This window comes from Stigmatopora argus, chromosome 19 (genome assembly GCF_051989625.1).
Source record: "Stigmatopora argus isolate UIUO_Sarg chromosome 19, RoL_Sarg_1.0, whole genome shotgun sequence".
In the NCBI taxonomy this organism is placed as follows: Eukaryota; Metazoa; Chordata; class Actinopteri; order Syngnathiformes; family Syngnathidae; genus Stigmatopora; species Stigmatopora argus.
In genome coordinates, this window is record NC_135405.1 from 14,284,866 (window position 1) to 14,311,414 (window position 26,549).

The following is a 26,549-nucleotide window of genomic DNA, read 5'->3' on the forward strand; positions in this document are numbered from 1 at the left end:
CGCCGCCGGCGACCTTCGATGGATGAGAGGCGGGGCCTTTAACTAAACGCCTCCTCCACGCGGGCGGCCGCACCCTCAGGAACAGGTATCGGGCGGGACCACCGCCACCGTCCTGAGGAACCTCCTCTCGGACACCCCCTACGCCGTCACCGTGGTGCCCGTCTACCCGGAGGGGGAGGGGCTGCGCCAATCGGAGCAGGGAAAAACACGTGAGTCTCTTTTGCTCCTTTGCGCTAGACTCGACCAACAAAATGTCGTATTGCTCACGTGTCTTTAACATGAAACCATGTCACGGGCGTAACGTAATAGACGGACGCCGTCTCTTGCCCTCCCGTCGTTTCCAATGGATTGGACATCGGCCGTTGTCTTTTGTAAATGTGCTTGCCAAATATTAAGAAGCCATTTCAACTTAATTTAGCAAAAGGTCAACGCGTGGACCACCAAAAGTCTTTACGGGGCTTCCGTCGTGAAGTCGACGGCCATCGGAGGTCCGATCCGTTTGAAGCGCCACGGAGAGAACCACCGTGGGTTCGCCGCCGCCGCCGCCGCCGCTCGCGCAGGAAAGCGTCAATTTTCTCTCCGCGAGAAGAATGAAGTCATGGGCTGGCTGGAATGCCAAAGGCAGAGCGAAGGAAATTTGCTGCGGTCTGGCCGCACTTACTCAACGCCACTCGCGAAACGGCTCGGCACATCGTCTGTAGCCTCCCCAAAGACGACACACATACACACATACACGCACACTCTTTTTCTTTCTCTTTTTCCTCCCCCCTCCGCGAGTGACATGTAGCGTATACGGCCGGGCGGCCGGCCGGGCCACATCTGCTTCGCTTTAGGGGCCTGGAACGTGGAAAGGCGGGGCTTTTCCTTCAGGACGGACGTTTTTGCCCTTTCCCTCCCTTCATTTGAGCGAGAGCATTTGGAGGCGACCCGCTCCACGTCAAGGACGCTTCCCTTCGTCAAACGGCCGATATGGAAAAAAAGCGCTCCCGCTCGATGAGAACGGGGGTTGCCGAACTCCACCGTTTGGGCTCGGTCACATTATACTCAAAAGCGCAGAAAATAAGCTGAAATGAATAGGAAATGACCCTTGAAATGGAAGCGCAGAAATGAAGTGACCCCCAACAGCCTAAAATCAGCAGGAAGTAAGCGCGGTGCCGTCCAGGCGGATTTTGGAAATGTGGGCAGGAAAAATGAAATTGAAAGCGCAAACCTCAGACCCGACAGACGGCGAGCACTCTTTCGGTGGCGTCGGATCGCATCTATTTTCCTCCTCCACACCGTCCACACGTGTAATATTCATCTAGGGGAAAACGGCGCTCGCTCTCCCGCCGCTCTCGCGGTTTTCCAGCGACGCCCGCCGTCGTTTTTGCTCCCGCGTGAGCAGAAAGTTCAACTTTTGTCTGCTTTCTCTCATTCGTTCTTTTTTCCTTTTTCTTAGTTGCGCGCACGCCCCCACGTAACGTCCAGGTGTTTAACCCCACCCCCAACAGCCTGAACGTGCGTTGGGAGCCGGCCACGGGACAGGTACAGCAGTACCGCGTCAACTACGCCCCCCGGAACGCGCCCTCGCAGACCCAGTCGGTAAGTCCTATGGGTGGGCGCTAAGTTGCAAAGACGGTCTGGATTGGCTTTAAAAAATGGACGCCGGAAGGAATGATCGTGGGGACGGACGGCGCCGTGACACGGGACCGCGGTCTGACCTTTTGACCCACCCAGGTGCTGGTCCCCGGCAACATCAACAACGCCTTCTTGGACGGCCTGATCCAGGACACGCCCTACCGGGTGGAAGTGGTGGCCGTGTACCCCGACGGGGAGGGGGCGTCGCTGAAGGCGGACGGCAAAACGCGTAAGTGCGCCGCCGCCGCCGCCGCCGCCGCCGCTCCGTTTTGACGGGTGGGCCAACGCGTCCCTCACCTCCTCCCCCTCTGTCTGTCTTCCCCCAGTGCCCCGCACCGGGCCTCGTAACATGCGGGTGCTGGACGCCACCACCAACACGCTGACCGTGGGGTGGGACCACGCCGAGGGACCCGTCAGGCAATATCGCCTCAGCTACGTGCCCACCACCGGAGACCCCGTCACCCAATACGTAAGTATCGGCGCCCCATCGATACGTCACGCCGTCCGTGTGCCCGAGTGGTATTGAGAAAGAATTGAAGGTGCCCGAGTGGGATGCTTTTTTTTTTTAAACAAAAGGAAACAAAATCAGCTCTCAAATGGGGATTCCGCCCATTTTTAGGTCAGCACGATTCTCCTCATCGATTATTTGTCGACGAGTGGCGGCAGCCGTAACGGTCGTTAAAAGGATTTGGCCCGAGCCACGTCTTTGGAATCTGTGACGCCTGCGTCAGGTTGAGGGGCTGAGGGGGGGGCGGGGTATTTCTTAGGAAACGCTTTGCTGGCTAACCCGTGACGTCGCCTCCAAACTATGCGCTGAAGTCACACACGTGGTCCGGGCGCCGTGGGCTCATAAATCAAGGTGGGCGGGCGGAACCGGGCCGCGGCCTTAAACTAACAGCGTCATGGCGGCGGTCTCAACTAAATTGACGAGGCGCCGAAGCATTTGTGGCGGCTGCAGGAAATCCCAACCGCGTCCAAACGTAGAGCTTCCCGCTCCACTAAAAAGTGGGCTAGCCACGAGTGAATGGTCGCTCGCTCGCTCGCTCGCTAATTCGGGCCACCGTCCATGTTTTGATTGTCCTGGTTTCTTGTCAGGTGGCGGTCCCGGGCAACAGGAACAATGCCCGCCTCCAGAACCTTTTCCCCGACACGCCCTACAACATCACGGTAGAGGCCGTCTACGCCGAGGGCCCCGGGGGGCTCCTCAACGGAATGGGACGCACCGGTAAGGGCCGCGGTGGCGCTTTGGCCCGGGCCGTCGTCGCCGGAGTCCCGTTTGTCATTCGCTCTCTTGCCCGCCCGCAGTCGGCCTGCTGAGCCCGAGGAACCTGCGCGTGTCGGACGAGTGGTACACGCGCTTCCGAGTGGCCTGGGACCCCGTGGCGGCGCCCGTGGAGGGATACAGAGTCATCTACTGGCCCCGAGGTCAGAATCTGGCCGCGTCCGCCGGAGGTCGGCCGGCGTCCGATTGACGCGGCCCTCTCCGGACGCAGGCGCCGCCGGCCAGCAACCCGTGGACATCTTCGTGGGCGACGTGACGTCGAACACGCTGCACAACCTCCGGCCCGGGACCACCTACGACGTGCAGGTCCTGGCGCAGTACACCAACGGCGTCAGCGCCCCGCTGGCCGGACCGGGAACCACGCGTATGTGCTCGCCGTGGGAAAAGTTTTTTTCTAAATGTCACAAATGCAGTGGTAATCATGGCTTTTTAATTTTTTTCCCTCTCCCCGCTGCGGCCAGTGTTCCTGAACGTGAGCAACATGGAGACGTACGACGTGGCCCACGACAAGTTTTGCATCAAGTGGACCGCCCACCGAGCGGCCACGTCCTACCGCATCCGCCTGGACCCGCTGGAACGTGAGTGGAGCTTTGCTATTGGACGGCGCTTTGGCTCGGCGCTCCACGGACTGGACGCCGACCTTTTGGGAAGCGCCAACGCATGGTCTTTCCTTCCTTCCCCGACAGCGTCGAGCAGGGGTCAACGCGAGGTGACGGTCCCCGCCGGCCTGCCGCAGTACTGCTTCGACGGCCTCTCGCCCGACGCCCCCTACCGGGCCAGCGTTTACGTGCAGACGCCCAATCTGGAGGGACCCGCCGTCAGCGCCAAGGAGAGAACCCGTGAGCGCTCCGGCGGCGCCCGCCCTCGCCCGGCCTCGCCCCGACGCCCGTTCCGAACGTCTCCCATTTTGTCGCAGTGGTCAAGCCCACGCCCGCGCCCACGCTGCCGCCCACGCCCAGCCCGCCGCCCACCATCCCGCCGTCTTGGCCAGGTAAGCCGCTTGGCTCGCCGCGCGTCCCCGATATGGATTTCGGCAAGGCGTCCCCGGTGGGGTCGCCGACAGATGACGCAATTGCGGCCGGAAAAACCCGTGGCGCGCTTCAGTTTGCAGGGGCGCCAAAGCGGACGTGCTGTTCCTCATCGACGGCTCCTGGAGCATCGGCGAGGAGAGCTTCGCCAAAGTGGTCAACTTTGTCTCCGGAATGATCGGCACTTTCGACGTGGTCGGACCCACCGGGATGCAGGTGGGTCCGAGGGCGAGGGACCCGTGTCGAAGGGACGCACGCCTCTGAGCGCCGTTCCCTGCCTCGCCTCGCCTCGCAGGTCTCCTTTGTCCAGTACAGCGACGAGGCCAAGACCGAGTTCAAATTGAACTCGTACAGCGACAAAGGCGTGGCCGTGGCGGCGCCTCACCTCATCCGATACAGAGGCGGGAACACCAAAACGGGTGAGCCGGACGTCCGTCACGTTGAGAAGCGGCCCGCTCGCTCGCCTTTTGCCTAGCGCCGCCCCCTCCCCCTCCCCTCAGGCGTGGCCCTCAAGCACACTTACGAGAAGGCCTTCACGGCGGAGAACGGCATGCGGAGGAACGTGCCCAAGGTGGTGGTGGCCATCAGCGACGGACGCTCGCAGGACCAAGTGGCCAAGGACGCCGCCAGGCTGCAGCACGCGGGTGAGCTCGGTCGGGAGGCGTCCGGGGAGGGCGGCCGACGCCGGCGTTGACGCCGATGCGCGTGCAGGCTACACGGTGTTCGCGGTGGGCGTGGCCGACGTGGACTTTGCCGAGCTGCAGCAGATCGCCAGCAAGCCCAGCGAGAGGCACGTCTTCGTGGTGGACGACTTTGACGCCTTTGACACCATCAAGGAGAACCTGGTCAACTTCATCTGCGAGACGGCCACGTCCAGTAAGCGCCCGCCGTTGCCCAAAAGGGGGAAACAAGCGCACGTGTTGACCCGGCCCGCTTGTCCTGCCCTCCCGCCCTCCCGCAGCGTGCCCGCTCATCTTTGTCAACGGCTTCACGTCTCCCGGTGAGTACGACAATGGCTTGTCTAAATCAACGGATGTATTTGATGGATGTTGCTCCCGCCGCATTTGCTCCATTTTGGTAGGCTTCCGCATGCTGGAAACCTTCAATTTGACGGAGAAGACGTACGGCCAGGTGCGCGGCGTCTCCATGGAGCCGGGCTCCTTCAACAGCTTCCCGGCTTACCGGCTGCACGCCAACGCCTACCTCACCGTGCCCAGCGCGTGAGTTTTTGGGGGGAAATGTGCTATCGTGTGGTGACCACTCCAACGGCATCCCTCTTACGCAAATTAGCATCTGTTTTAGAAGGTGTTTTTATCGCCCGGCAACCAGAAAGTTGGCGCCAGAAAGGGCCCGTCGTCATTGTTTACTGCGCCTGGGTCGCCAAATTCCCTCTTTCTCTCTTTGTTTCTTCTCCACGCTCGCTCCCTTCCTGGAATTTCTTTCTCCTGACGTCGAGGCCGGTCGTACGTCAGCTTTTCAAGTCGGGACACATTTACGACGACCCCGACGCCGCCGACTGGGCCGGCTGTCCCGCTCTGGACGGCGGCTCCAGAAACACTCCCAGCGCTTAGCTTCGAATGTAAACAAATAGTTGTTGAACGCGACGCTTGACGAGACATTTTTTCGACAGCGAGGCGCACCCCGAGGGTCTCCCGCCCGTCTACACCGTCATCCTGATGCTCCGCCTCCTGCCCGACACGCCCGGCGAGGCCTTCGACGTGTGGCAGGTGGCCACGGCCGACCACAAGGCGGAGACCGGCGTCACCGTGGACCGTAAACGCGCCATCCGTCCGGCGAGTGGGGACCGTGGAGCGACTCCTTGACCCGGCGGGTTTTTTCTTGCTTCTCTGGCCTCGGCAGCTTCCAAACAGACGCTGTCCTTCTACAACACGGACGAGAGCGGCCGGATCCAGCGCGTCACCTTCGACCAGCCCGCCGTCAAGCGCCTCTTCCACGGAAGCTTCCACAAGGTGAGCGAGCGCGAGCGAGCGAGCGACGTCCGCCGTCGGTCCGTCGGCTTCCCACCGACGAAACGCCGCCTGCGTTTTTTTCAGCTGCACATCATGGTGTCGCCCGACGACGTGCGACTCAACGTGGACTGCCGACCCGTGGCCAGGGAGAGCTTCAAAGCGGCCGGCGCCACATCTAAGGACGGATACCAAGTTCTGGGCAAGACGGCCAAGTCGGCGGGCTCCGGGAGAGAGTCGGCCAGCGTGAGTCTCCGTCAATTGCCCCGAAAGGCGCCATTGACATTCTATTCCATTTTTCTGTGTGTGTTGCCATCCGTTCAATTGAAATTCTTCCGTTTTGGTGCGTTGCTTTTATTCCCAAAGGTTTGGGGCCATTTTTTTTTCCTTCCGTTTTCTATCAAGAAAAATGCACCATTTTTTTTAAATGAGATATCAAGTGAACCTGATGGCCTTTGGCGATATTTCCACCACGCGGTCCAACGGAGCCAATTGCCCAAGCAACCCCCCGTCTTTCCGTCCTGGTTTTTGTTTGCAGTTCCAGCTCCAGATGTTCGACATCGTGTGTACTCTGTCGTGGACCAGCCGAGACCAGTGCTGCGACCTGCCCGCTCTGGTAACCTCGGGTTATGCCGTATTCAATTATTATTCTCATGATTTGCTTTCTTTTTTTAAATCCATTTTTTGTGGCATCCATCAGAGAGACGAGAGCAAATGTCCGGCGCTCCCCAACGCCTGCAAGTGCACCACCTCGGCCACCGGACCTCCCGGACCTCAGGGACCAGTGGTCAGCAAACCCAATGCATTCTGGGACATTGTTAACCTATCCAATGCTTTCAATGTGTTTTTTAACTTCTTCGGTGGTAAACTATACATTTGATTTTGGTCTTCATTTTTTTTAAATGAAAGGGAAAACATATGTTGTGTGCCAAAAACTTCTTTGGGCAGCTAAAGAGTTTTTGCTTGTCGCTTAGGGTGCCCCCGGAAAGAAAGGACCGCGAGGAGAAAGAGGAGTGCTGGGTTCACCCGTAAGTCCCGCTCACCAAAGGTTCACGAGCGCTCCCGGCGCGCTTGACTTTTCTTGGTCTTTCCCAGGGGCCCGTGGGGCCGGCTGGGGACCTGGGAGTCCCCGGGCCCATGGGCCTGCCCGGCCCGCAGGGACCCAGCGGACGTTCCATGCCGGGAGAGGCGGTGAGCGGGCGCCGCCGCCGCCTCCTTCGCCGTCCTTTCCTTCGCCGTCCTTTCCTTCCCCGTCCTTTCCTTCGCCGGCAAAAGTGCTTGACTTTTTGTGCATTTCAGGGTCGACCCGGACCCAAAGGAGAAGCCGGGGATTCCGGCATGCCTGGACTCAAAGTAAGTCTTTTAAGTTTTTCTTCTCCGGAATTCGGGTCGTCCGTCAGGCTTTCATACGGCAACGGGCCCAGCGAGCCGGCGTTGACGTGGGAACGCGCCCCCCCCAGCGAGGGAGGGGGAAAAAAGTCAGACGCGTCGGAGGACGCTTTCCCCGAAATTCCTCAGGCGCCGACCCGCCTCGTAAACACATTGGACGTCGACGGCTCTTTTCCATCTCAAAAGTCCTTCTTTTACCGACGACCGCCGCACTGGCCGGCGGTCGATACTCACTTTTGAACTTGGTTTTGGCCGGCCCATATTTGCGGCGCCCCGGCCTGACCTTGGCGCTCTCTTGCTTTTGCGAACGCAGGGCTCCCCGGGACCTCGAGGGCCCGCCGGACCCGTCGGACCCGCCGGCATCAGGGTGAGTCTCGGCCGGGAATGGGCCGCTTCGGAGATGGTTTTTTTTTTTGGAGGACGGGGTGGGTGACTTTTGCCTCTGTCCTCTTTTAGGGCCCTCAGGGGAAGGACGGCCTCAACGGACCCCGAGGACCTGCCGGGCCCATGGTGAGTGAGTGAGTGAGTGGGTGAGAGGATGGCTGAGTGAGTGAGTGAGTGAATGGAGGGTTGGGTGCAGAGCCGGGTAACACCCCCCCCCCCCCTCCCCACCGATTTTGCGCCGACATGGGTTATCTCACCCGACAGGGATCCCCAGGCTCTCCCGGAGGGCCCGGTCCGGAAGGAAAACCCGGGAACCCCGGTCCCAACGGAGCTCCCGTGAGTAGCCACGCCTCATGCTAGGCCTGCGGGCGGGTGGGGAAAAAAAGCCTTTTGAAGCTGACCCCTGGGGTGCTTTTTTAGGGTTTGCTGGGACCCAAAGGAGACCGAGGAGAACGCGTGAGTTGCCCGCCTCGCTTTGCGGATTTATTGCCTCAATTCAGAGTTCATTCACAACGGTGCACAGAACAAAAAAACATAGTAGAATCAACGTCAAGAGACGATCCTGCACCCTCGCTGACAAAGGAGGCGTGTTGACACTCCCTCTCTTTGTGCTCGTCAGGGAGACTTTGCGCCGCAGAACATGATGCGTTCCATCGCCAGGCAGGTGTGTGAGCAGCTGGTCAACGGTAAGCAGCCAAGTGGCCCGACTAGTCCCGGCCGGCTAGTCCTGGCCGGCTAGTCCCTCCCGGCTAGTCCCGCCCAGTCCCCTTTCCGTCCGGTCCCGCCCCTTAGCGAAAGCTTCTCCTCTTCCTCCCCCGCAGCCCAGATGAACCGCGTCAACGGCCTCCTCAACCAGATCCCCGCCGGCATCCGGCGTCACGGCAACCCCGGGCCGCCGGGGCCCAGCGGACCCCCCGGCGGGACGGGAGCGCGCGGGGAGCCGGGCCCCACGGGCAGGAACGGCTTCCCCGGGAACCCGGGACCGCCGGGCCCCAACGGGGAGACGGGTCTGGCCGGAGAGAAGGGCGAGCCGGGCCCGGCGGGAGTCGGGCAGAAGGGCACCCGGGGCCCCCCGGGTAAGTGGCAAACGAGCGTCACGTGCGAGTACGGCGGTGCCCAAATGACGCGGACGTGTGGTCCTTTGGCGCAGGTCCGCAGGGAGACAGCAGGACGGGCCCCCGCGGGCCCAGCGGCCCCGCCGGCTCTCGCGGTCCGCCCGGTCGCCCCGGTTACGCCGGGGCGCGCGGCCCCCCCGGGGTGGCCGGCGACTGCGACTCGTCCCAGTGCGTGGGAATTCCGTACAACGGGCAAGGTTATGCCGGTAAGTGGGACGGACGCTTCCCTTCTTTCAAATGTGCGGCGCGTTAACGCCGTTCGCCCCAAGCATGACAAGCAAAAGGCTTTTTTTTGGCCCGTCACAGCGAGGGGGCGCTCTCTTATTTATTTTGAATTGAAGCAAACGGTCCTCCCACTCTCCGAAAGCCTGGTCATAAAGCGTGGCTATCCAAAGTATTCCACAGAGGGCCGACAGCGGGGGAAGGGGACCACGAGATGAGACCAGCAACACCTGACGCCAATCAAGCGATTGACAGGGGACCGCTTTCTTATCGTCGTCTTGCGGCTCGCATTTAGCAATGGAATATTTGTCAATCCAAATATGACCTTTTTGTTCTTGGAAAGCAAGAATGGCGTGGCAGATGAGTGGCATCTTTTAGGCCAAAGGCCAAACCATGATCCACTTTGACCAGACAAAAGAATGTCTTTTCGAAATCAAATTTAGCGAGGGACGTGTTTACTGGGAGCAAATTGGAAATGTTATTTGAGTTGGCCGGCAGGCAAGTGGAAGAGGATGGGATTTTTATTTTATTTTTTTTGGATGGTGGGGGGCGGGCTTTTTTTCTGACCGGGTTGTGCTGTGCTGCTCCTTGCCTTGCAGGTTCGGCCTAATTTGCCTTTAGCCGCTTTGACCGCCTCCCCCGAAACGCTCTCGAGACGTTCCGGGGAAGCGCTTAACAAACTTTGCTGCCTCAACAACAACAACAACAACAACAACAACAAACACGCAAACGAGAACGGCACGAGAGAGGAACTGACTAACCCGGCGGGAAGATGGCCGGCGGCCACCTCGCATTCCGACGCCACGCGACAACAACAACGACGACCGAGAGCATGCCGGAGCGGCCGTACTAACTCAGCCATCCCACGGCGGGAAAAAAGCGCTCCCTTCACCTCCCCTCCCCTCCCCTCCCCCACTGGATGCTTTGCCTTAGCTGCCGCTTGTCAGCTCCCAATTAACCCGAATGACCTATTAATCATTGACGATGCACTCCACTCCCACCGTTTGACAAAGTCGAGCGAATTGGACCGTCCGTGAGTCAAAACGGATCGCCAGTCTTTACCATTTGGAGAAAATATTTGGAAAATGCCGCAAGCGTCATTGGACACATTTGAGCAAACGCGTGGGGGTGGACTGCATCGAATAACCAGACGGCGTTGACCACTCGTCTCCCGGAGTGACGCCACCCGACCCCCCCCCCTCCCGTTGGAAAGCGCCGATGGACGAACCGACGTGGACTAACACGCTCGACGGCCGACGACTAACCCACGCACGGCCGGCGAGGACGACTTGAAACCGGACTTGCTTTGTGATCAGGCCCCTCGTCAGCGGGGGCCCCCCCGCCCCCCGAAGAGGATTCGTCGGCCCAGAGGCGACGTCGGAAGCGGGACGTCTCGACCTAGAGCGCGTCGTGGCCTTCGTCTGACCTCTGACCCCTGTGTGTGTGTGTGTGCGTGCGTGTGTCCGTGTCGGCCTTTGTAACATATTTGCATCGCTTTTTGTATGGGCAACTTGAAAATGGCCCTTTGCTCACTTTTAGCCAGCCGCTATTTATCAGCGCTTCATATTAGTCACTTCCTGTAAAGCGCCTGTAGCCACGCCCCTTATTTGCATGTCCCTGATGTTCATTTTCTTTCAGATTGTCAATCCCAATGACAATTTATTTATTTTTCACACGAGAAAAAAAGCTTTTTTTTTTTCAATAAAACCACCAAAAACTCCAAGAGCTTTGTGGCTTTTGTGTGCGGCGGCCACCGAACGTTTGTTCGTTGGCCCGAGATAGACACCCAAGCGCGCTAGCGAGCTAGTTTCAAAGATACGAGCCCTTTGGTTTAGAATCCTTCTCGTGAAGATTGACTTAAAAGGCCTTTAAATGAGCTACTTGGACTCCAATGAAGTCATCAAGTGCTGCTTGAAAATCGAATTTTTTTTCTCAATGAACTCCATTTGGACTGTGGTTGAGCGGGCTCCTTTCCCACCCGACGGGCTTCCTTTTCTAAAATTGAACTCGTCGGCCGCCATTGACTGTGATAGATGAGCCAGAGTCCTTTTAAAAAGTAGCTCTTTGTTTTTGTTTTTTGTTTTTTTCCATTGGCCAGACCTAACTTTGGCACATTAGCCTTTACGACACTCCAACTAAGGAAAGACATCAACAACACTTGCTACTGCCAAATCGGCTGGAAATAACTCATCGGCCGCCGTCGACGGCGACGGCGACGGACGTCTGATCCTTATGGATGGCTTTTAAATTGGCTCTTTTCCCCCGACGGATTTTGGGCAGGAACGACGGGAAGATTGTTTTTTTCTCAATTTATCGCTTGCCGTTGACAAGCGCTAGGTGTCAAATCTATTTGAAAGGACGAGGCCTGGCAGCGATTCTCGGTCTTGAGGCTTACGGGAGGGAGGGGGGGAGGGGCCATAGTCAATTGCTCCTCATGGAAAAGTAGCCTCGCGTTTTTATTGGTCGTAATGGAAGCTATCACTGTCCACCTGTGCGGACGGACTGACGGACGGACGTCTCCCTCATTAAATCCACCATTCGTCAGGTTGACAGGACGTAATATGGATTCCATATGATGTCGCGTTTGCGGAATGTTTACAGAGAGCGAGAGCGAGATCGAAATGTCCTAATTGGCAGCAGATTGCAAGGCGAAAGCAGCAGCGGCTACTGTCACGTGTTTACGACCTCAAAACATGAAAGCTCATTGACATTTTGAAAAATGTTATTACACATGTGGCGGCTTATTGATTCCAGTCGTTTTCAAGGTCGCGTCACAGACTGTTTAGTGTTTCCAGTTAGCGCCGTGAGATTTTACAGCTTTTTAGGTCAGGGGATGACACCATTCTTGTGGAATCAATCGTTCAACGACATGAGATCATGTTCTAGGCGGCTAAATGTGGATTCGCACCTTGCTCCAGTAACAAATGGAAACTTTTATCTACTTTACTTTTTTTCCTCATCCATCGCATCGTTTGTCTTTTGGAAATGTCTAAATAACACACGATCGCGCACGGAAACGTTTTGAATACATTTGGGGCGTAAATGTAACAACACTGACACCTAGCGGATAACCACAAACCACTTACTATACATGGTCATTTTTAAGTGAAATTCCTTACCATACATGGTCAATTTTCTTCAGGAAAAAACACCTTACTATACGTAGTTATTTATTCAAAGCCTCACAATACGTGTTTTTTAAGCCTTGCTGGCGTTCTCTAGTCAAAGGTGTAGTTCAAAATAGGTATACAGTGCTCAAACTTCAACTAGATTTCAAACAGCCTTGTAGTTCATAAACGTTACAGATGCAGTAAATTAACTACTTAATAAAATGAAGGATATACTGTAAATTAAATACGATAACATGTCGCCCCGACGCAAGATGGCCGCCGTGTAGGCCGTCAATTGTGCCTTCAGATTCCTAGCCTTGATTTACATGATATCTCTGTCGTCATCACGACGCGCGGCACGCTGGGAAGTTTGCCTCGTTTGCTTTGGACGCTTGCTCGCCTCTGCGACCTGTTGCTGACTCAAATAAGAGGCTAGTTCCTTCAAAAATAGTTTGCAAAAATGGCTTCGACGGCAGCCGGCAAGCAACGAATCCCGAAAGTGGCGAAGGTAGGAACCGAAACGTAAAGCGAGGAGGACCGTGGCGCCTTCAGGCTGGCTAGCTACGCCAATGCTAATGCTAGCGCTGGCGCTAGTGCTAGTGAGCTGCGCTTTTAGGGACAGAAGGGGGAAAAAGGGAGATCGGGGGTGACTTTTCCCAATTGTGCCTTAGGTGAAGAATAAAGCTCCGGCGGAGTTGCAAATCACCGCCGAGCAGCTGCTGAGGGAGGCCAAGGAGCGAGAATTGGAACTTCTGCCGCCGCCGCCAAAACAAAAGATCACCGACAAGGAGGAACTCAACGACTACAAGCTGAGAAAGCGAAAGGTCGGAGACATTGACGTGGAAATGCCTTCTCGGCTGTCTTAACGGGCTCGCGATCGTTTGTTGACTCTTTAGGCCTTCGAGGACAACATCCGAAAGAACCGCACTATCATCAGTAACTGGATTAAATACGCGCAATGGGAGGAAAGCTTGACAGAGGTCCAGAGGTACGCACAAATAAACGCTTGTTTGTTTTCTAAAGACGGCACCATGTCTAGAGCATTCTATCCACGGTGTCCAAATAGACTGCCCGTGCAAGTTCCGTAAACATACAATTAGGATTTGAGATTGTTTTTTTAATATGGGATATGAAGTCCCCTCAACCATACGAGGAATTGGCAGGTGTCCGTTTTTACACAAATGTAACTTTAATACCAAATGAGTCCAATTAAAATAGTGAAGAAAAGCCTAGTGGTGGCCCTTGACAACCTCCTAAAGTTTGATTGTTATTCACTGAGATAAAGGGTTATGGCGGCGGACTGTTTTTAGGGCGCGCTCCATCTACGAGCGCGCGCTGGACGTGGACCACCGCAACGTGACCCTGTGGCTCAAGTACGCCGAGATGGAGATGAAGAGTCGGCAGGTCAACCACGCCCGCAACATCTGGGATCGGGCCATCACCATCTTGCCCCGCGTCAACCAGTTCTGGTCAGTAGGGAGGGGGGGCGGCGCCCGGCCTCCACCGAGCCCCGTGGAGCCCGGCCCTCACCCCCCCCCCCCCCCCCCCCTTCCCCCGCAGGTACAAGTACACGTACATGGAGGAGACGCTGGGCAACGTGGCGGGCTGCCGTCAGGCCTTCGAGCGCTGGATGGAGTGGGAGCCCGAGGAGCAGGCCTGGCATTCCTACATCAACTTTGAGCTGCGCTACAAGGAGGTGGACAAAGGCCGCAGCATCTACGAGCGCTTCGTCACCGTTCACCCCGAGGTCAAGAACTGGATCAAGTACGCGCGCTTCGAGGAGAAGCACGGCTACATCGCGCACAGCCGCAAGGTCTTTGAGCGCGCCGCCGAGTTCTTTGGCGAGGAGCACGTGGACGAGCGCCTCTTTGTGGCCTTTGCGCGCTTTGAGGAGACGCAGAAGGAGGTGGGTGCCTGGACCAATGAGGGACCGGACCGCTGGCTGAGCGGCTCGCCTTCTCCCGTTTGGCGCTCAAGCCTCGTTTGTTCCTCCCGCTTCAGTTTGAACGCGTGCGCGTCATCTACAAGTACGCCTTGGACCGCATCCCCAAGCAACAGGCCCAGGAGCTCTTCAAGAACTACACCGTCTTCGAGAAGAAGTTCGGAGACCGGCGGGGAATCGAGGACGTCATCGTCAACAAGAGGAGGTTCCAGTACGAGGAGGAAGTCAAGGTAGGCCGGACCCCCCCGAAACGCCATTGGTCGCCGCGCTCCTCACTCCCAATGATTTGCCGCCAAGGCCAACCCGCACAACTACGACGCCTGGTTCGATTACCTGCGGCTGGTGGAGAGCGACGCCGATCCGGACACGGTGCGCGAGGTGTACGAGCGCGCCATCGCCAACGTGCCGCCCATCCGGGAAAAACGCCACTGGCGTCGCTACATCTACTTGTGGATCAACTACGCCCTCTACGAAGAACTGGAGGCCATGGTGGGTTCCCTTTTGCTAATCTTTCCTTCGGGTTTGGGAGGGAAAAAACGACGATAATTTGGGGGAAATCTCTTGAAATCTCCCGAATAACAAAAAAATACAACCCAATGATCATTTCAGGACGTGGACAGGACAAGGCAGGTGTACGAGGCCTGCTTGGATCTGATTCCTCACAAAAAGGTAACGGCTAGATGGCCCGCAACGGATGGAAAAAGTCATCTGACGGCCGTTTTGCCTGTGTCAGTTCACCTTTGCCAAGATCTGGCTGCTGTCCGGTCAGTTTGAGATCAGACAGAAGAACCTGCAGCGCGCCCGGAAGATCATGGTGAGGAGAAAGCTTCCCGCCTCTTTTTAGGCTTTAAAAAAAAAAGTCCAATTCCCACGGAAAATGCCATGGCAAAAACACTTGCCATGGGAACCCTGGAATTCCCAGAATTGTCCTTATTTCTTTTTTTTTTTGACACGTCTTAAACCATTTTTTGGGGTCCGAATTCTGACAAAGACGCGTTTGGGTCCAGGGCACGGCCATCGGCAAATGCCCCAAGAACAAACTCCTGAAGGGCTACATCGAACTGGAGCTCCAGCTGCGCGAGTTCGACCGCTGCCGCACGCTCTACCAGAAATATCTGGAGTTCGGACCGGAGAACTGCACCACCTGGATCAAGTTCGCCGAGCTGGAGACCATCCTGGGCGACGTGGACCGCGCCCGCGCCATCTTCGAGCTGGCCATCTCGCAGCCGCGCCTGGACATGCCCGAGGTGAATCTTTTTTTCCCCGAACCCAAAATTCCAGCTTCTCTTATTCCTTCCTTTTGAAAAAAAACATTGCATTTTATCCATTTAGGTTCTGTGGAAGTCCTACATCGACTTTGAGATCGAGCAGGAGGAGTTTGGCAACACCAGGAACCTTTACAAAAGGCTGCTGCAGCGGACCCAGCACGTCAAGGTGAGGCCATCCATCCGACCGCCCGTCCTTCCGTGTCTGGAAAGCCCCCCGCCCGCCCTCACCGCGCCGGCGTGCCGCTTTTCAGGTTTGGATCAGCTATGCCAAGTTCGAGCTGTCGCTGGAAGGCGAGGAGCGCGTGCGCAAGTGCCGGCAGATCTTCGAGGAGGCCAACAAGAGCCTGAGGAGCTGCCCGGAGAAGGAGGAGCGCCTCATGCTGCTGGAATCCTGGAAAGACTTGGAGGCCCAGTTCGGCTCCGACGCCGCCCACCAGCGCGTGGCCAAGCTGCTGCCCGAGAAGGTCAAGAAGAGGAGGAAGGTCACGGCCGAGGACGGGGTACGACCACGCCGAGAGGGTGTTTTGACGGACGCGTACATTACGGAAGCTTTTCAAAGTTTGCATGTGTGTGCTTTTTGTGACTTTTTTTCTTTTTCCCTCCTCTTGCAGTCGGACGCAGGCTGGGAGGAATACTACGACTACATTTTCCCCGAGGACGCCGCCAACCAGCCTAATCTCAAGCTCCTGGCCATGGCCAAGATGTGGAAGAAGAAGCAGCAGCAGGAGCCGGCGCCCACCGCCCGGGACGACAGCGACGACGAGACCGGCGGCGGCGGCGTTCCGGGAAAGGCCGCCGAGGACGGCGACGTTTCTCCGGAAGAGCCGACGGGTGACGAGAACGGCGACGGCGGCGTTCCGGAAAAGGCCGCCGGTGACGGCGAGGTTCCTCCGGAAGGCCAGACGTATGACGACCGAGATGACAGCAGCAGCAGCGGCAGTGAGGAGGGAGGGGATGGCCAAGAAAAGAAGGAAGAAGCCGAGAAGACCACCACCACCACCGCCGAAGAAGCGGTCTCGCTTTAAAAAAAAAATCCATCCTTTTGACTTGGACCAAGAAGCACTGACTTTGCCAGGACACTCAAACGGTGTCATTTGATAAACTGGCGCCGACGGCCACGAGCGCCGTCGGCGAACGCCGGCGTCGCAGACCTCCGTTTGGACGGAAAGGGCTATCGTTTTGTTTAAAATAAAAACAGGATTAGAAATATCCTATGAAAAAAAAAATTGGGCAATGTTTTCCGTAGCCTTTAAAAGTGAAAAATACAATGTTTTGTCAAAGTTTATTGTGAATGTACAGCAATTAAAGAGGAAAAAGATTTCATTTCACCCCGTGGCTCTCTGACACGCGACGGCTCTCCGTCCCGTCCGGCTTGATTTTTCAGACCACCCGGCGTCACCGCCTGGGCTCAAAGCCACGGAATCCGCTGTTATTCGATGTCCTCGGGCCTGACTGGATGCGGCAGCGGGACGATGGACTTCTTGTCGGCGTCCCTGGACAGGGCCTTCCTCATGTCTGAGCGGAAAAGAAGAGCAGAGGGCGTCTGGGGCGGAACGAGGCCAGGACCGGCTGGCCGTCGCCATCCCCACCGTAAGCGTCCTCGTCCGGGTCGCCGTTGCTGGCCGAGTAGTACTCTATGACGGTCCTGTAGACACTGTAGCCCAAGCGCCTGTACATTTTGACCGCCACCTGGTTGGACACGCGCACAAACAGGTCCACGAAGTAGCCGCCTTTCCTGCGGGGGGGCGGATAAAAAGTTAACGTCAACGGACGGACGCCGTCTTCCCCATAGGTTGAGCGAGCGAGCGAGAAGCGCTTACCTCTCGGAGATCTCCTCCAGCATCTCCATCAGCTTGGCGGCCAGTCCCAGCCGGCGGAACTCGGGCGCCACGGACAGCGCCGTCACGTGGCCGTGCCACTCCTCCCGCGCCACCGAGCCTTCCGCCTTCCCCATGACTGACAAGTACCGCCGTTAAATGACCACTCAAGCCAGCTGGCGCTGGTCAATCATTTAAAAAGGTACCGTTGGAAAAGCCATTGTCTTGCAATTATTTTCTGGTCTCTTTGGGTTTTTTTTACCTTCATAACAGTAAATATTTGAAGTTGACCCTCAAAAACAAGTTCATATCTAATGCAGACAAAGCGGTGGTGGAGGGCCGCCGTGGGTGGGTGAGTGACAACTTTTTGTTCAGGAGACACTTTGAAAGGACAATCACCTGACTGCAATCTACCAATTGCGTTTGTACGACACCCGATTGGTGAAAAGGTGTCCTCTTTATGGGTGGGAACCAAAAGCCACACCCACTGCGGCCCTTTCTACAATAGTTTGGCCGCCACCACCTGATCTAATGTCTGTTCCGACAGCAAACGAGCCAGGAGTTCAAATTCTCCGGTCGTCACGGAGCTGAACAATTTGGACTCTGGCCCGAATCCGAGTGTAAGTGGCCCCATCGGTTTGGATTCCGACGTGCGCTTCCCCGCCCCGACTTACTGTATCCCATGAGTTGGCCTCCCGGAGCCTCGGCGACAATGAAGTACTCGGGCCAGTGGGCCAAGTACTGCAGGTAGAACGGGATCCCGTACTGCGGTGATAAGCTCAGGGGAAGAAAAAAAAACTGGAGCGGACCAGCAAGTATTACCCCTTCCTATGTTAACGTTAACCCCACTAAGTGTCAGTCCCACTTAGGTTATCGAACCGCTTCAAGGCACCCCGTACCCTTGCACTTTCATCCTCGGGTGAGCCAAGAGTGTCAAGGATACAGTTTCTGTCAGAGGGTCCATGTTGCTGTGGATGAAAAGGTACAATTCGTCACAATTATTATTATTATTATATTTGCCCCCTCCACCTTTTTACAGACATCAACGAGCACGCTTCTTGATCCCTTCCAGTAAGTTTCAGGATGGTGATGGTTATTCCGGTCCATGTTAGAGTTACCAATTCAACTAGCCGTCAAGCGGTAGCATGTGCTACATTGGATTGGCGTGCACAGAAGCTATTAGCTAAGCCATTTGGCCCGGCTAACAGTTCATTTCAAACGTTTGCAGTTAGTTGACCGAACCAGTCGAGAGTAAATCGAACAAAAGTTATGAGTTGATCCTGGTAAATGAATCGCATGGTCCATTGATCCAATTGGCGGACGTTGTTTGTTGCCGAAGAGCAAGGACCCCACGCCTAGGTGCTCGCTTGCGAATACATCCAGTCCAAGACGACCGAGAGGCGCAGGAAGGCTCAGAACGACATCGAACGGCCTTTTCGCTTTCAAACCAGACATTTCATACTTACATATTGTTGAATTTGAACAAATCGTCGCAGGTGAACGGCCGTAACGTCGTCATGTTGTCTTTAATGATGAGAACTATCCGAAGAGCGCCCTCTTCCGTTCGGAGGCCAGCGCTGCAAATGTACTTCAAATCGATGAAGATGCCCCCCTCGCCATTTTCGTCCGTCCGAATTGAAGAAACTCTTCCAAAATAAGTGGAAAGTCACACAAAAGACGTGGCTTTTGTCCATTTTCCAACAAATGCCGTTCGTGGTGCTGAAACAAAACAAAGCCCGTTCACATGTACGCGTCCCACCCTGTTTGGAAAGCCATCCGTCCCGGCCACAAAAGCGCCTTTAGTAGAAGGTCAACCCCAAAGGCGACTCGACTTTGGGCCTTTCTCCTCGCTTTGTGTCGACGGGCCCCGCCCGCCGATCGCGTGACGGCAAGGGCGTCCACGCGGAACGCGATCCGGGTGCCTCTCACGTGGGAAAAGGGCGGCGAGGCGCCGAGCCGGCCCGCCCACTCGCCCAGAAAAGCCCGGGCGCCGCGGCCGCGCTCGCCATCCCAACCCATGGAGCGGCCCAAGAGCGTCTTGGCGGCCGCCGCGCTACTCGCCGTCGTGGCGGTGGCGGCGGCGCAGCAGACCACACTCAGGTCGGGATGGACGTGGCGGTGACTGCCGTTGAATGGAAGGGGTTAATGACTGCGGCCTTTTTAGCACGGAAGCGTCCTACCTACTGCTGGTCCCCCAAGTCCTGCGAGCGGGTCGTCCCACGTCCTTGTCCGTCACCGTTCTGACGCCTTCCGAGGTGACGGTGACGGCTCGCCTCCTCTTCGCCGACGCCGAGGTGACCTCGCGGACGCTGACGCTGAAAGGAGGTGCCGACCGACCGGGCGTCCGTCCGTCCGCTTGGAAAACGCCAAACGCGATCTGATTCATATTCTCTGATGGTAGGATCCACGCAGATGGTGACGCTTCCGCCCGTAAGTTGTTCTCGGCTGTCCTCTGGCATGTTGGACCGGCGCGGATGGAAAAAAAAATCTCCAGTCACTGCGCGCAAACGTTACCGGTTTTGCCGTCGCGGGCAGGTGGACGTGAACGAGTGGAGCCGGCGCGCCTCCTACGTGCTGGAGGTGACGGGCCACGCGGGCGAGCGCCAGGTTTTTTCCAACAAGACGCGCCTGTACGCCGAGCCCGGGGAATGCCGGACGGCGGTGCACACGGACAAGGACGTTTACGGAGCGGGCCAGCTGCTGAGGATCACCGCCGTCGGCCTTCGGCGAGACCTCAGGCCCTGCAACGGCTCGGCCGAGATCACGATACAGGTGGGACGCGGGTGGGAGGGGCGCTCCCGACGGCCGCCCCTTCTCTATTTGCTTTTTGCCCGCCCGCAGGACTCCAGGGGGAACCTTCTCCGGCACTGGCGCTCCGAAGACACCAAGGGTGGCGTTCTTTCCAGGGAGATGCGTCTGACCCGGGCGCTTCCGCTGGGCCTCTGGACCGTCGGCGCCACGGTGGGGGTGAGTGCCATGCCAACGGCCGGCCATCTTTACCACCATTTTTCCGTCGGTCCTCGAATGGCATCGGAGCTCATTGCAAACGGCCACGTTCAGATGGCGTACCCATCGAAGCCGCTCCGTCCCAACGTGGCGTCTCTGCTCCGCAGGGGGCCTCCGCTCACAAATACGTTCGAGTGCACGGCCACGGTGAGTGGTGGCGACCGGCGGCGGAACCGGCCAGCGAGCGCGTCTGACCGTGTTCCGGCACGTCCTCAGCCGCGCCCAGGTTCAAAGTGACCTTGGACCTTCCCGAAGCGCTCCAGCGTGACCACGCGCTGCGGGGCAGCGTCGCCGCCAGGTGGGCCGCTTTGCTTTTTGCCCGCGGTCACGGGCGGAACGCGGCCGCGTTCGGTCGTTCGCCGTCATCCAACGGAGGCGCGTTCGTTACCAAACATGTGTGTCTCCCGGCCGCCTATGAGTTTATGGCCGGCCGCTCTGGTTCTCGCAGGTACGAGTCCGGGCAACCCGTCAGCGGCCGAGTCAACGTCACCGTTTGGCGTCAAAGTTATGGCATGGAAGAAATCTATCAGCAGCAAAAAGAGGTACACTCGAGCATTTGATTCCGTCTGTGAACTCCATGCGATAAAGCCGTTGTTCCAGATGGACGGCAGCGCCGACTTGAACGTGGAGCCCAGCGCCCTTTTCCGCCGGAACGGCTCTCTGGCTGCCGGGTGGGAGGACGCGCCGGGCCGCCTCCTGAAGGTGGTGGCCAACGTGACGGAGGGCCGGACAGGTGAGACGGACGCCGGCCGATCTTTCCGGCCGACCGGCTCCGGCTCTCAACATTTGGCCCCGCCCAGGCGTGGTGGTTGGCGCCGAGGCCCACGTGCGCCTCCTGTCCCACGCGTACCACCTCTACTTTGTCCGCTATCCCAAATTACTGAAACCCTCCATGAGCTTCGCCGTGGCGGTAAGCGGAGCGGCGCTTCCGAACGTGGCCGGTCTCCGGCGCCTCGGCGGACATTCTCTCTTCGCCCAGGTTTACGTGTGCAAAAGCGACGAGCGGCCGTTGTCGGACGCCGACTCCGAGAAGAAGCTCCGAGTCCGGGTGCGGCAGCGGCGAGCGGCGTGGCCGGACGAGGAGGAGGAGATGGAATTGGCCATCTCCGCCGACGGCGTGGCCTCGTTCCGCTTGGTGCTCGCCAACGACACGCAAAAGCTCACGATCCACGTAAGTCTCGGTCGGCGACCGTCGTCTGAATTTGGTTGCAGACGGTATCGATCGGACGTCAAAGGAGAAAAGCCCAAAGCGTCTTCTTGTTTGAAAAACTGTTTACTTGCCGGAGGTCGACAGAAAGTGGCTTTGAGCGACACCATATGTGACTTGTTGACGTCCAGGCGTCGCTGGGGGACAGCTACCGGACCCTGCGGCTCTACTCGGGCTACACGTCGCCCACGGGCTCCTACGTCCAGGTCCAGAGCGCCACCGACAGCGTGGAGGTAAACGTGGCTGGCCCGACCGTCCGCCCGCCCGCCCGCCCTAATTTGCCCACGGCGCAATCCAGGCCGGCTCCCCGTTCACGCTGTACGTGGACGCCACCTTTCCCTTCACCCGAGTCCACTACGCGGTGAGTTTCCCGCCGCCATTGGTCTGGGTGTCGGACCGTCCTTACGGTACAACCGCCCCCGCTCTCAGGTCAAGTCTGAAGACGGGCTGGTCGCCGCCGGGGAAGGTCCCGCCCGTTTGACCTTGGTCCCGGAGGCCTCCTGGGCTCCCGCCGTCACCGTGCTGGTCTTCCTGGTGCGAGAGGACGGCGAGGTGCTGAACGACGCCATCCGCCTGGACGTGCTCCCCTACCCGCCGCACCGGGTGAGCGCTCGCCGTGGCGGGGGCGCGACGCCGACCGGAGCGTGACGGCGGAAGGTGGGCGTCCGCCGGCAGGTGTCGGTGAGCTGGAGCCGGACGGAGAGCCGGCCGGGCGAGCGGGTGACGCTCAGGGTCTCGGCCCAGGAAGCGGGCGCTCTGGTGGGGGTGATGGTGCAGGACAAACTGCCCTGGTGGGCCCAGATGGGCTACCGCGACGCCAAAGTCCTGATGGTGAGTCTCCTTTTCCAAGATTTAGCGGCCGGCGAAGCAGGGCGCGGGTGACGCAACGCCGGCTATTCTCCGAGGCCATACTCGCTCTTTGTCCGGGCACGCGAGAATGAGGCCGTTACCACCACGAGAACGCGGATCCGCCTCCGCCGTGTCCACAAAAGGTGTCACGTTGCTCTTTCTTTGTTTCTCTCTGTCCTTTTGTCAGGAGCGCCACCAGTACGAGCAGTCCCCCGAGAAGCCCACGGCGGGCCATCCCCTGTCGCTCTTCACGGTACGCACGTCTTTTTGGCTCAGGCGTCCACTCCCTGCATTGTTCTCTTTTCAAAACACTGGTAGCGGGGGGGGGGGTTGAGGACTTGACCTTTGAGTTCCTATTCCCGTCGTGGCACACACACCATCGTCGAGGCGTTGTCTTTCTTTTCTTTGAAACCGATTGGACGTCCGTTCATGGCCCCGACGTGCTTTCATCAGGGGTGTCATCTGGTCCCGCTGACGGACGCGGCGCTCCACCCCATCGAGGCGTGGATGCCCTCGGGTAAGGTTGAACGGGAGCCCGTCCGGGAGCTCGCCCGGCCGGCCGCTCACGTCCTTTGCGTCGGGTACAGAGGATGACGACGACGACTACTACTACCACGCGGACTACAATGACCATCCGGAGGCGGACTACGGGTGGGCGGTGACCGACCGCCCCCCGGAGACGTGGATTTGGACGGAAACGTTCACAGAGTGAGCGAGTCGCCGGTCAGAAAGTTGCGTTGGCGATAGAGCTGGACGTGGGCGGGGCGTGCTTTTCAGCCACTCCAAGTCGGCCGAGTTGACGGTGACGGTCCCCGACCAGATCACCACCTGGAGCGCCACCGCCTTCGTCATGTCCCACTCGCTGGGCCTGGGCGTGGTCCACCTGCCCGCCAGGGTAGGCCTCCTCGGGGCCGGGGGGCCCAGCCCCGCCGCCTTTTCCCGTTAAAAAAGGCACATCCCAGCCTCGACTTCCGCAGCTCAGCGTCTCCGAGGACGTCCAGCTGTCCGTCCGCCTGCCGCCCGTCGTCACCCGCGGCGAGGAGGTCCTGCTGGAGGTCCTCCTCTTCAACAACCTTCACCGGGACTTGCAGGTCTGCCCACGTTTAACACGGAAAAGCTAGCCTATTTTTTTGAACCGTCTTCCCTCTTTGTGTCCCACCGGAGGTCTCGGTGGCCGTGGTGAAGAACGTCACCTTCCAACTGGCCCTGGGGGCCGCCTCGGGAGAGCGGAGGATGTTCCTGGGCGCAAAGAGCTCCGCCTCGTTCGACGTTCCCATCAGGCCGCTGGTACTCGGCCACGTCGCCGTCACCGTCCGGATGGCCTCGTCCGGCGGGACGGACGCGGCCACCGCCGACGTCCTGGTCAAGGTGGGAGCGACGGCCGACGGCGTTTCCCGCGGCGGAGTCTGAGCGTCCCTGCTACCGGTAGGCCGAGGGAGAAGAACGCTCCTTCTCGTCGTCGTTGCTCCTGGAAGTTTCGGGGAGCCTCTCCGAGGCCTTGAGCTTCTCCTTTCCCGACGAGGCAGTGGCGGGGAGCCAGCGCGCCTGGCTGACGTTGTCGGGTGAGTGCCGCCGCCGCCGCCACCGCCGCCGGAGCTCCCGGACAACGGGCGGACGCCGTGTGCTCTGTCGACGGCAGGCGACCTCCTGGGCCCGTCCATCCAGAACCTGGACTCCCTGATCCGAATGCCGTACGGCTGCGGCGAGCAGAACATGATCCACTTCGCCCCCAACGTCTACGCGCTGCTCTACCTCAACGCCACCGGGCAGGACCGGCCGGACGTCCGAGACGCCGCCGTGGCCTACATGACGTCGGGTGCGCGAGCCGCCGTCTCGGCCGCGTTCCGACCGCCCGTCTTACTTGTCGCCGTCGCCATCGCCGTCCGCAGGCTACGTGCAGGAGTTGAGCTACCGGCGAGAGGACGGATCCTTCAGCGCCTTTGGAGAGCGAGACGCCTCCGGGAGCACCTGGTCGGTAGCGAGCGGGGCGGGGCGGGCCGCACAAAGAGACGGAGAAGCCGCCGCTGACCGGCCACGGGCCGCTCGGCCCAGGCTGACGGCCTTCGTGCTGAGGTGTTTCCTACAGGCGCGTCCCTTCGTGGAGGTGGACCGGCACGTGCTGGCCACCGCCGCGTCCTGGCTGGCCGGCCGCCAGGCGTCGGACGGCGCCTACCTGGAGCCGGGCCGCGTCATCCACACGGAGCTCCAAGGAGGGCTGGACGGGCCCGCGTCGCTCGCCGCCTACGTCCTGGTGGCGCTGCTGGAGGACGCCGTGCTCAGCGTGAGTCGTTTGGGGGAGGGCGTTCACCGCCACTGCGGGTCCTTTGAAAGGGTCGTGTCTCACGTCTCACGTCCGTCTCCGTTTGTCAGAGCCAGTACGGAGGCCAAGTGGCCAAGGCGCTGAGCTTCCTGGAGGCGCGGCTACTTTCGGGCCACGCCTCCAGTAACTACAGCCTCAGTTTGACGGCGTACGCGTTGGCCCAGGGGGGCAGCGCCCGAGCTCACGAGGCGCTCGACCGGCTGATGGGACGAGCTGGAGTCGTGGGTAAGATCCAGGGAGGTCGGCGGCTGGCGGCGGCCGACTTTAACGAGCGGCCGGCGTTTCCGTCGCCGGCTCTTGGCAGACGGCGTCCCCACGTGGACGTCGCCCGACGGCGACCTGGCGCGGTCCTGGCAACCCAGCTCGGCCGACGTCGAGACGGCGTCCTACGCCCTGCTGAGCTCGCACCGGCTGGGCCGCCTGGAGGAGGGCGCGGCGGTGGCCAAGTGGCTGGGACGCCAGCGCAACCCCACGGGGGGCTTCGGGAGCACTCAGGTGCGAAAGGCAGGGCTGGGCTCCCCCGGTCGGCGCCCGGTCCGCGGGCTCCCTAACTTGACCTTCCGGGCCGCACGGGCAGGACACGGTGGTGGCGCTGCAGGCCCTGGCCGCCGTGGCCGCGTCGCTCGATGACGACCGCGTGGACCTGAACGTCAGCGTCGGCGACGCCCACTTCCGAGTGGACGCGCAGAACCACCGCCTCCTGCAGACGCGGCGGGTAGGCGGCCGCCGACCTCCGGGGCGCGCGCATACGCGAGGCTAAACGCCCGTGACGTTGCAAGATGTAGAGGTAAAAGGATGACGTACGTTTTCGCTCCCCGTCCACAGGTGGAGCCGGAGAAGCGACTGGACCTGCAAGTGGAGGCTTTGGGTCGGGGCCTCGCTCTTCTTCAGGTACGTCCTCCTCCTCCTCCGCCTCCTTCTTTGCCATTTTTGGATGAAACAGAAAATGTGGCCAAAACAAGGCCTCCAACCGTGAGTGGAGTTAAATCTCCACTTTTTCTTCTCCAGCTCAACGTGGAATACAACGTGTGGACGGACGCGGCCCAGCGCCGCCGTCGAGAGGCCGGCCACCACCATGGCGGGGCTTTCGACGTGCGCGTGGAACTCGCCGACCAGGGCTACGATGACTCTCACGCGCGGCTCGACGTGTGCTGCAGGTACTCGGCTCGTTGATGGCATCGCCGCCACCGACGGCGATGCTCAGGACGTCCGTCCCGGCAGGCTGAGGCCGGGCGGCGTCGTGAACGCCACGGGCATGGCCTTGGCGGAGGTGGGCCTGCTGAGCGGCTTCAGCCTGTCGTCGGAGGAAGCGCCCCTCGGCGGCACCGTCAAGAAGGTGGAGGCGTTCCCGGGGAAAGCCGTCGTCTACTTTGACTCGGTGAGGTGGCGTCGAGGCGGCGGCGGCGGCGCGTCCCGTTCCTTTGAAGCGGGCCGGCCGTCCGTGTTAAAATGGGGTCCCGATTGACGTTTGGTCCCGTGCGCTTCAGGTGACCACGGAGGAGGTGTGCGTGAGCCTTTCGCTGCTGGTGGAGTTCAAGGTGGCTAAGGTCCGGGAAGCCCCGGTCAGCGTCTACGACTACTACCAACCACGTGAGTCTCGGGGCCCCGGAGGAGGCCCCCGGAGGCCAGCCCCTTACACCGGGCTTTCACGCCACCACACTCTTCCCCTTCCAGGCCGCCGGAGCACCGCGTGGTACTCGTCCGAGTGGCGCGAAGACGCCGACGCCTGCCAATTTTGCGGCGACGACTGTCGTCGGTGCACGGGCGACGGCGACGACCATTGGACGACGGACGTCGCCTCCTCCGCCTCCGGGCTCTGCCCCTGGCACCTTCTTCTCCTGGTCTTGGCGAGCGTTATGCCACAAGTGTGGTGTCACCACGGTTGATTTTTGGGGGGGTGGCTCCCTCCATGATGTGAGGCGAAAATGGCAGAAGGGCGTGTCTTTTGATTTTTCTCTTGTCGCAAAAGGCTTTTTCACCATACCATTAAATGTAGTCATTTTACCAGAGTCCTTTTCTTTTGGAT

General features: G+C 59.2%; 4 protein-coding genes across 7 annotated transcripts in view; 3 read left to right on the forward strand and 1 right to left on the reverse strand.

Annotated features, from left to right (window-relative positions):
- The window catches only part of col12a1b (collagen, type XII, alpha 1b), a 36,344-nt gene extending 25,617 nt beyond the window's left edge, over positions 1–10,727 (forward strand). For all 4 annotated transcript variants that reach the window (XM_077587216.1, XM_077587217.1, XM_077587219.1 and 1 more), the window contains 32 exons: positions 80–209; positions 1,439–1,581; positions 1,717–1,846; positions 1,944–2,086; positions 2,713–2,842; positions 2,923–3,042; positions 3,111–3,263; positions 3,361–3,477; positions 3,586–3,738; positions 3,816–3,890; positions 4,004–4,143; positions 4,223–4,346; positions 4,428–4,571; positions 4,639–4,803; positions 4,889–4,927; positions 5,009–5,147; positions 5,558–5,700; positions 5,788–5,897; positions 5,982–6,140; positions 6,433–6,510; positions 6,595–6,681; positions 6,869–6,922; positions 6,990–7,085; positions 7,194–7,247; positions 7,597–7,650; positions 7,740–7,793; positions 7,932–8,003; positions 8,088–8,123; positions 8,287–8,353; positions 8,489–8,743; positions 8,818–8,988; positions 9,604–10,727. In XM_077587216.1, coding sequence (XP_077443342.1) covers positions 80–209; positions 1,439–1,581; positions 1,717–1,846; positions 1,944–2,086; positions 2,713–2,842; positions 2,923–3,042; positions 3,111–3,263; positions 3,361–3,477; positions 3,586–3,738; positions 3,816–3,890; positions 4,004–4,143; positions 4,223–4,346; positions 4,428–4,571; positions 4,639–4,803; positions 4,889–4,927; positions 5,009–5,147; positions 5,558–5,700; positions 5,788–5,897; positions 5,982–6,140; positions 6,433–6,510; positions 6,595–6,681; positions 6,869–6,922; positions 6,990–7,085; positions 7,194–7,247; positions 7,597–7,650; positions 7,740–7,793; positions 7,932–8,003; positions 8,088–8,123; positions 8,287–8,353; positions 8,489–8,743; positions 8,818–8,988; positions 9,604–9,614 — 3,546 coding nt within the window. In that variant the 3' untranslated portion in view covers positions 9,615–10,727. The remainder of the gene's footprint in view (positions 1–79; positions 210–1,438; positions 1,582–1,716; positions 1,847–1,943; positions 2,087–2,712; positions 2,843–2,922; positions 3,043–3,110; positions 3,264–3,360; positions 3,478–3,585; positions 3,739–3,815; positions 3,891–4,003; positions 4,144–4,222; positions 4,347–4,427; positions 4,572–4,638; positions 4,804–4,888; positions 4,928–5,008; positions 5,148–5,557; positions 5,701–5,787; positions 5,898–5,981; positions 6,141–6,432; positions 6,511–6,594; positions 6,682–6,868; positions 6,923–6,989; positions 7,086–7,193; positions 7,248–7,596; positions 7,651–7,739; positions 7,794–7,931; positions 8,004–8,087; positions 8,124–8,286; positions 8,354–8,488; positions 8,744–8,817; positions 8,989–9,603) is intronic.
- Positions 10,728–12,438: 1,711 nt separating this feature from the next.
- On the forward strand, positions 12,439–16,652 carry crnkl1 (crooked neck pre-mRNA splicing factor 1). Its single transcript, XM_077587116.1, has 13 exons — positions 12,439–12,622; positions 12,786–12,938; positions 13,011–13,102; positions 13,425–13,583; positions 13,675–14,020; positions 14,116–14,286; positions 14,354–14,545; positions 14,666–14,725; positions 14,790–14,870; positions 15,064–15,303; positions 15,389–15,490; positions 15,576–15,824; positions 15,936–16,652. The coding sequence occupies exons 1-13, from the start codon at positions 12,575–12,577 to the stop codon at positions 16,347–16,349; spliced, it is 2,307 nt and encodes a 768-aa protein (XP_077443242.1). The 5' UTR covers positions 12,439–12,574; the 3' UTR covers positions 16,350–16,652.
- On the reverse strand, positions 16,590–18,750 carry naa20 (N-alpha-acetyltransferase 20, NatB catalytic subunit). The gene is made up of 6 exons (XM_077587117.1): positions 18,608–18,750; positions 18,085–18,109; positions 17,816–17,906; positions 17,145–17,280; positions 16,914–17,059; positions 16,590–16,839 (listed from the first exon to the last, which is right to left on the reverse strand). The coding sequence occupies exons 1-6, from the start codon at positions 18,658–18,660 to the stop codon at positions 16,754–16,756; spliced, it is 537 nt and encodes a 178-aa protein (XP_077443243.1). The 5' UTR covers positions 18,661–18,750; the 3' UTR covers positions 16,590–16,753.
- cd109 (CD109 molecule) lies at positions 17,610–26,492 on the forward strand. Its single transcript, XM_077587115.1, has 33 exons — positions 17,610–19,241; positions 19,306–19,466; positions 19,543–19,571; positions 19,677–19,913; positions 19,983–20,108; positions 20,255–20,294; positions 20,364–20,445; positions 20,596–20,689; positions 20,748–20,880; positions 20,948–21,057; positions 21,127–21,318; positions 21,486–21,587; positions 21,653–21,715; positions 21,784–21,957; positions 22,030–22,185; positions 22,391–22,456; positions 22,657–22,720; positions 22,791–22,911; positions 22,981–23,098; positions 23,181–23,294; positions 23,368–23,571; positions 23,633–23,765; positions 23,843–24,019; positions 24,093–24,174; positions 24,256–24,484; positions 24,574–24,748; positions 24,828–25,018; positions 25,101–25,238; positions 25,349–25,414; positions 25,532–25,680; positions 25,745–25,901; positions 26,011–26,113; positions 26,198–26,492. Exons 1-33 carry the CDS (start codon positions 18,886–18,888, stop codon positions 26,407–26,409), a joined length of 4,554 nt encoding a protein of 1,517 aa, XP_077443241.1. The 5' UTR covers positions 17,610–18,885; the 3' UTR covers positions 26,410–26,492.
- Positions 26,493–26,549: the final 57 nt, after the last annotated feature.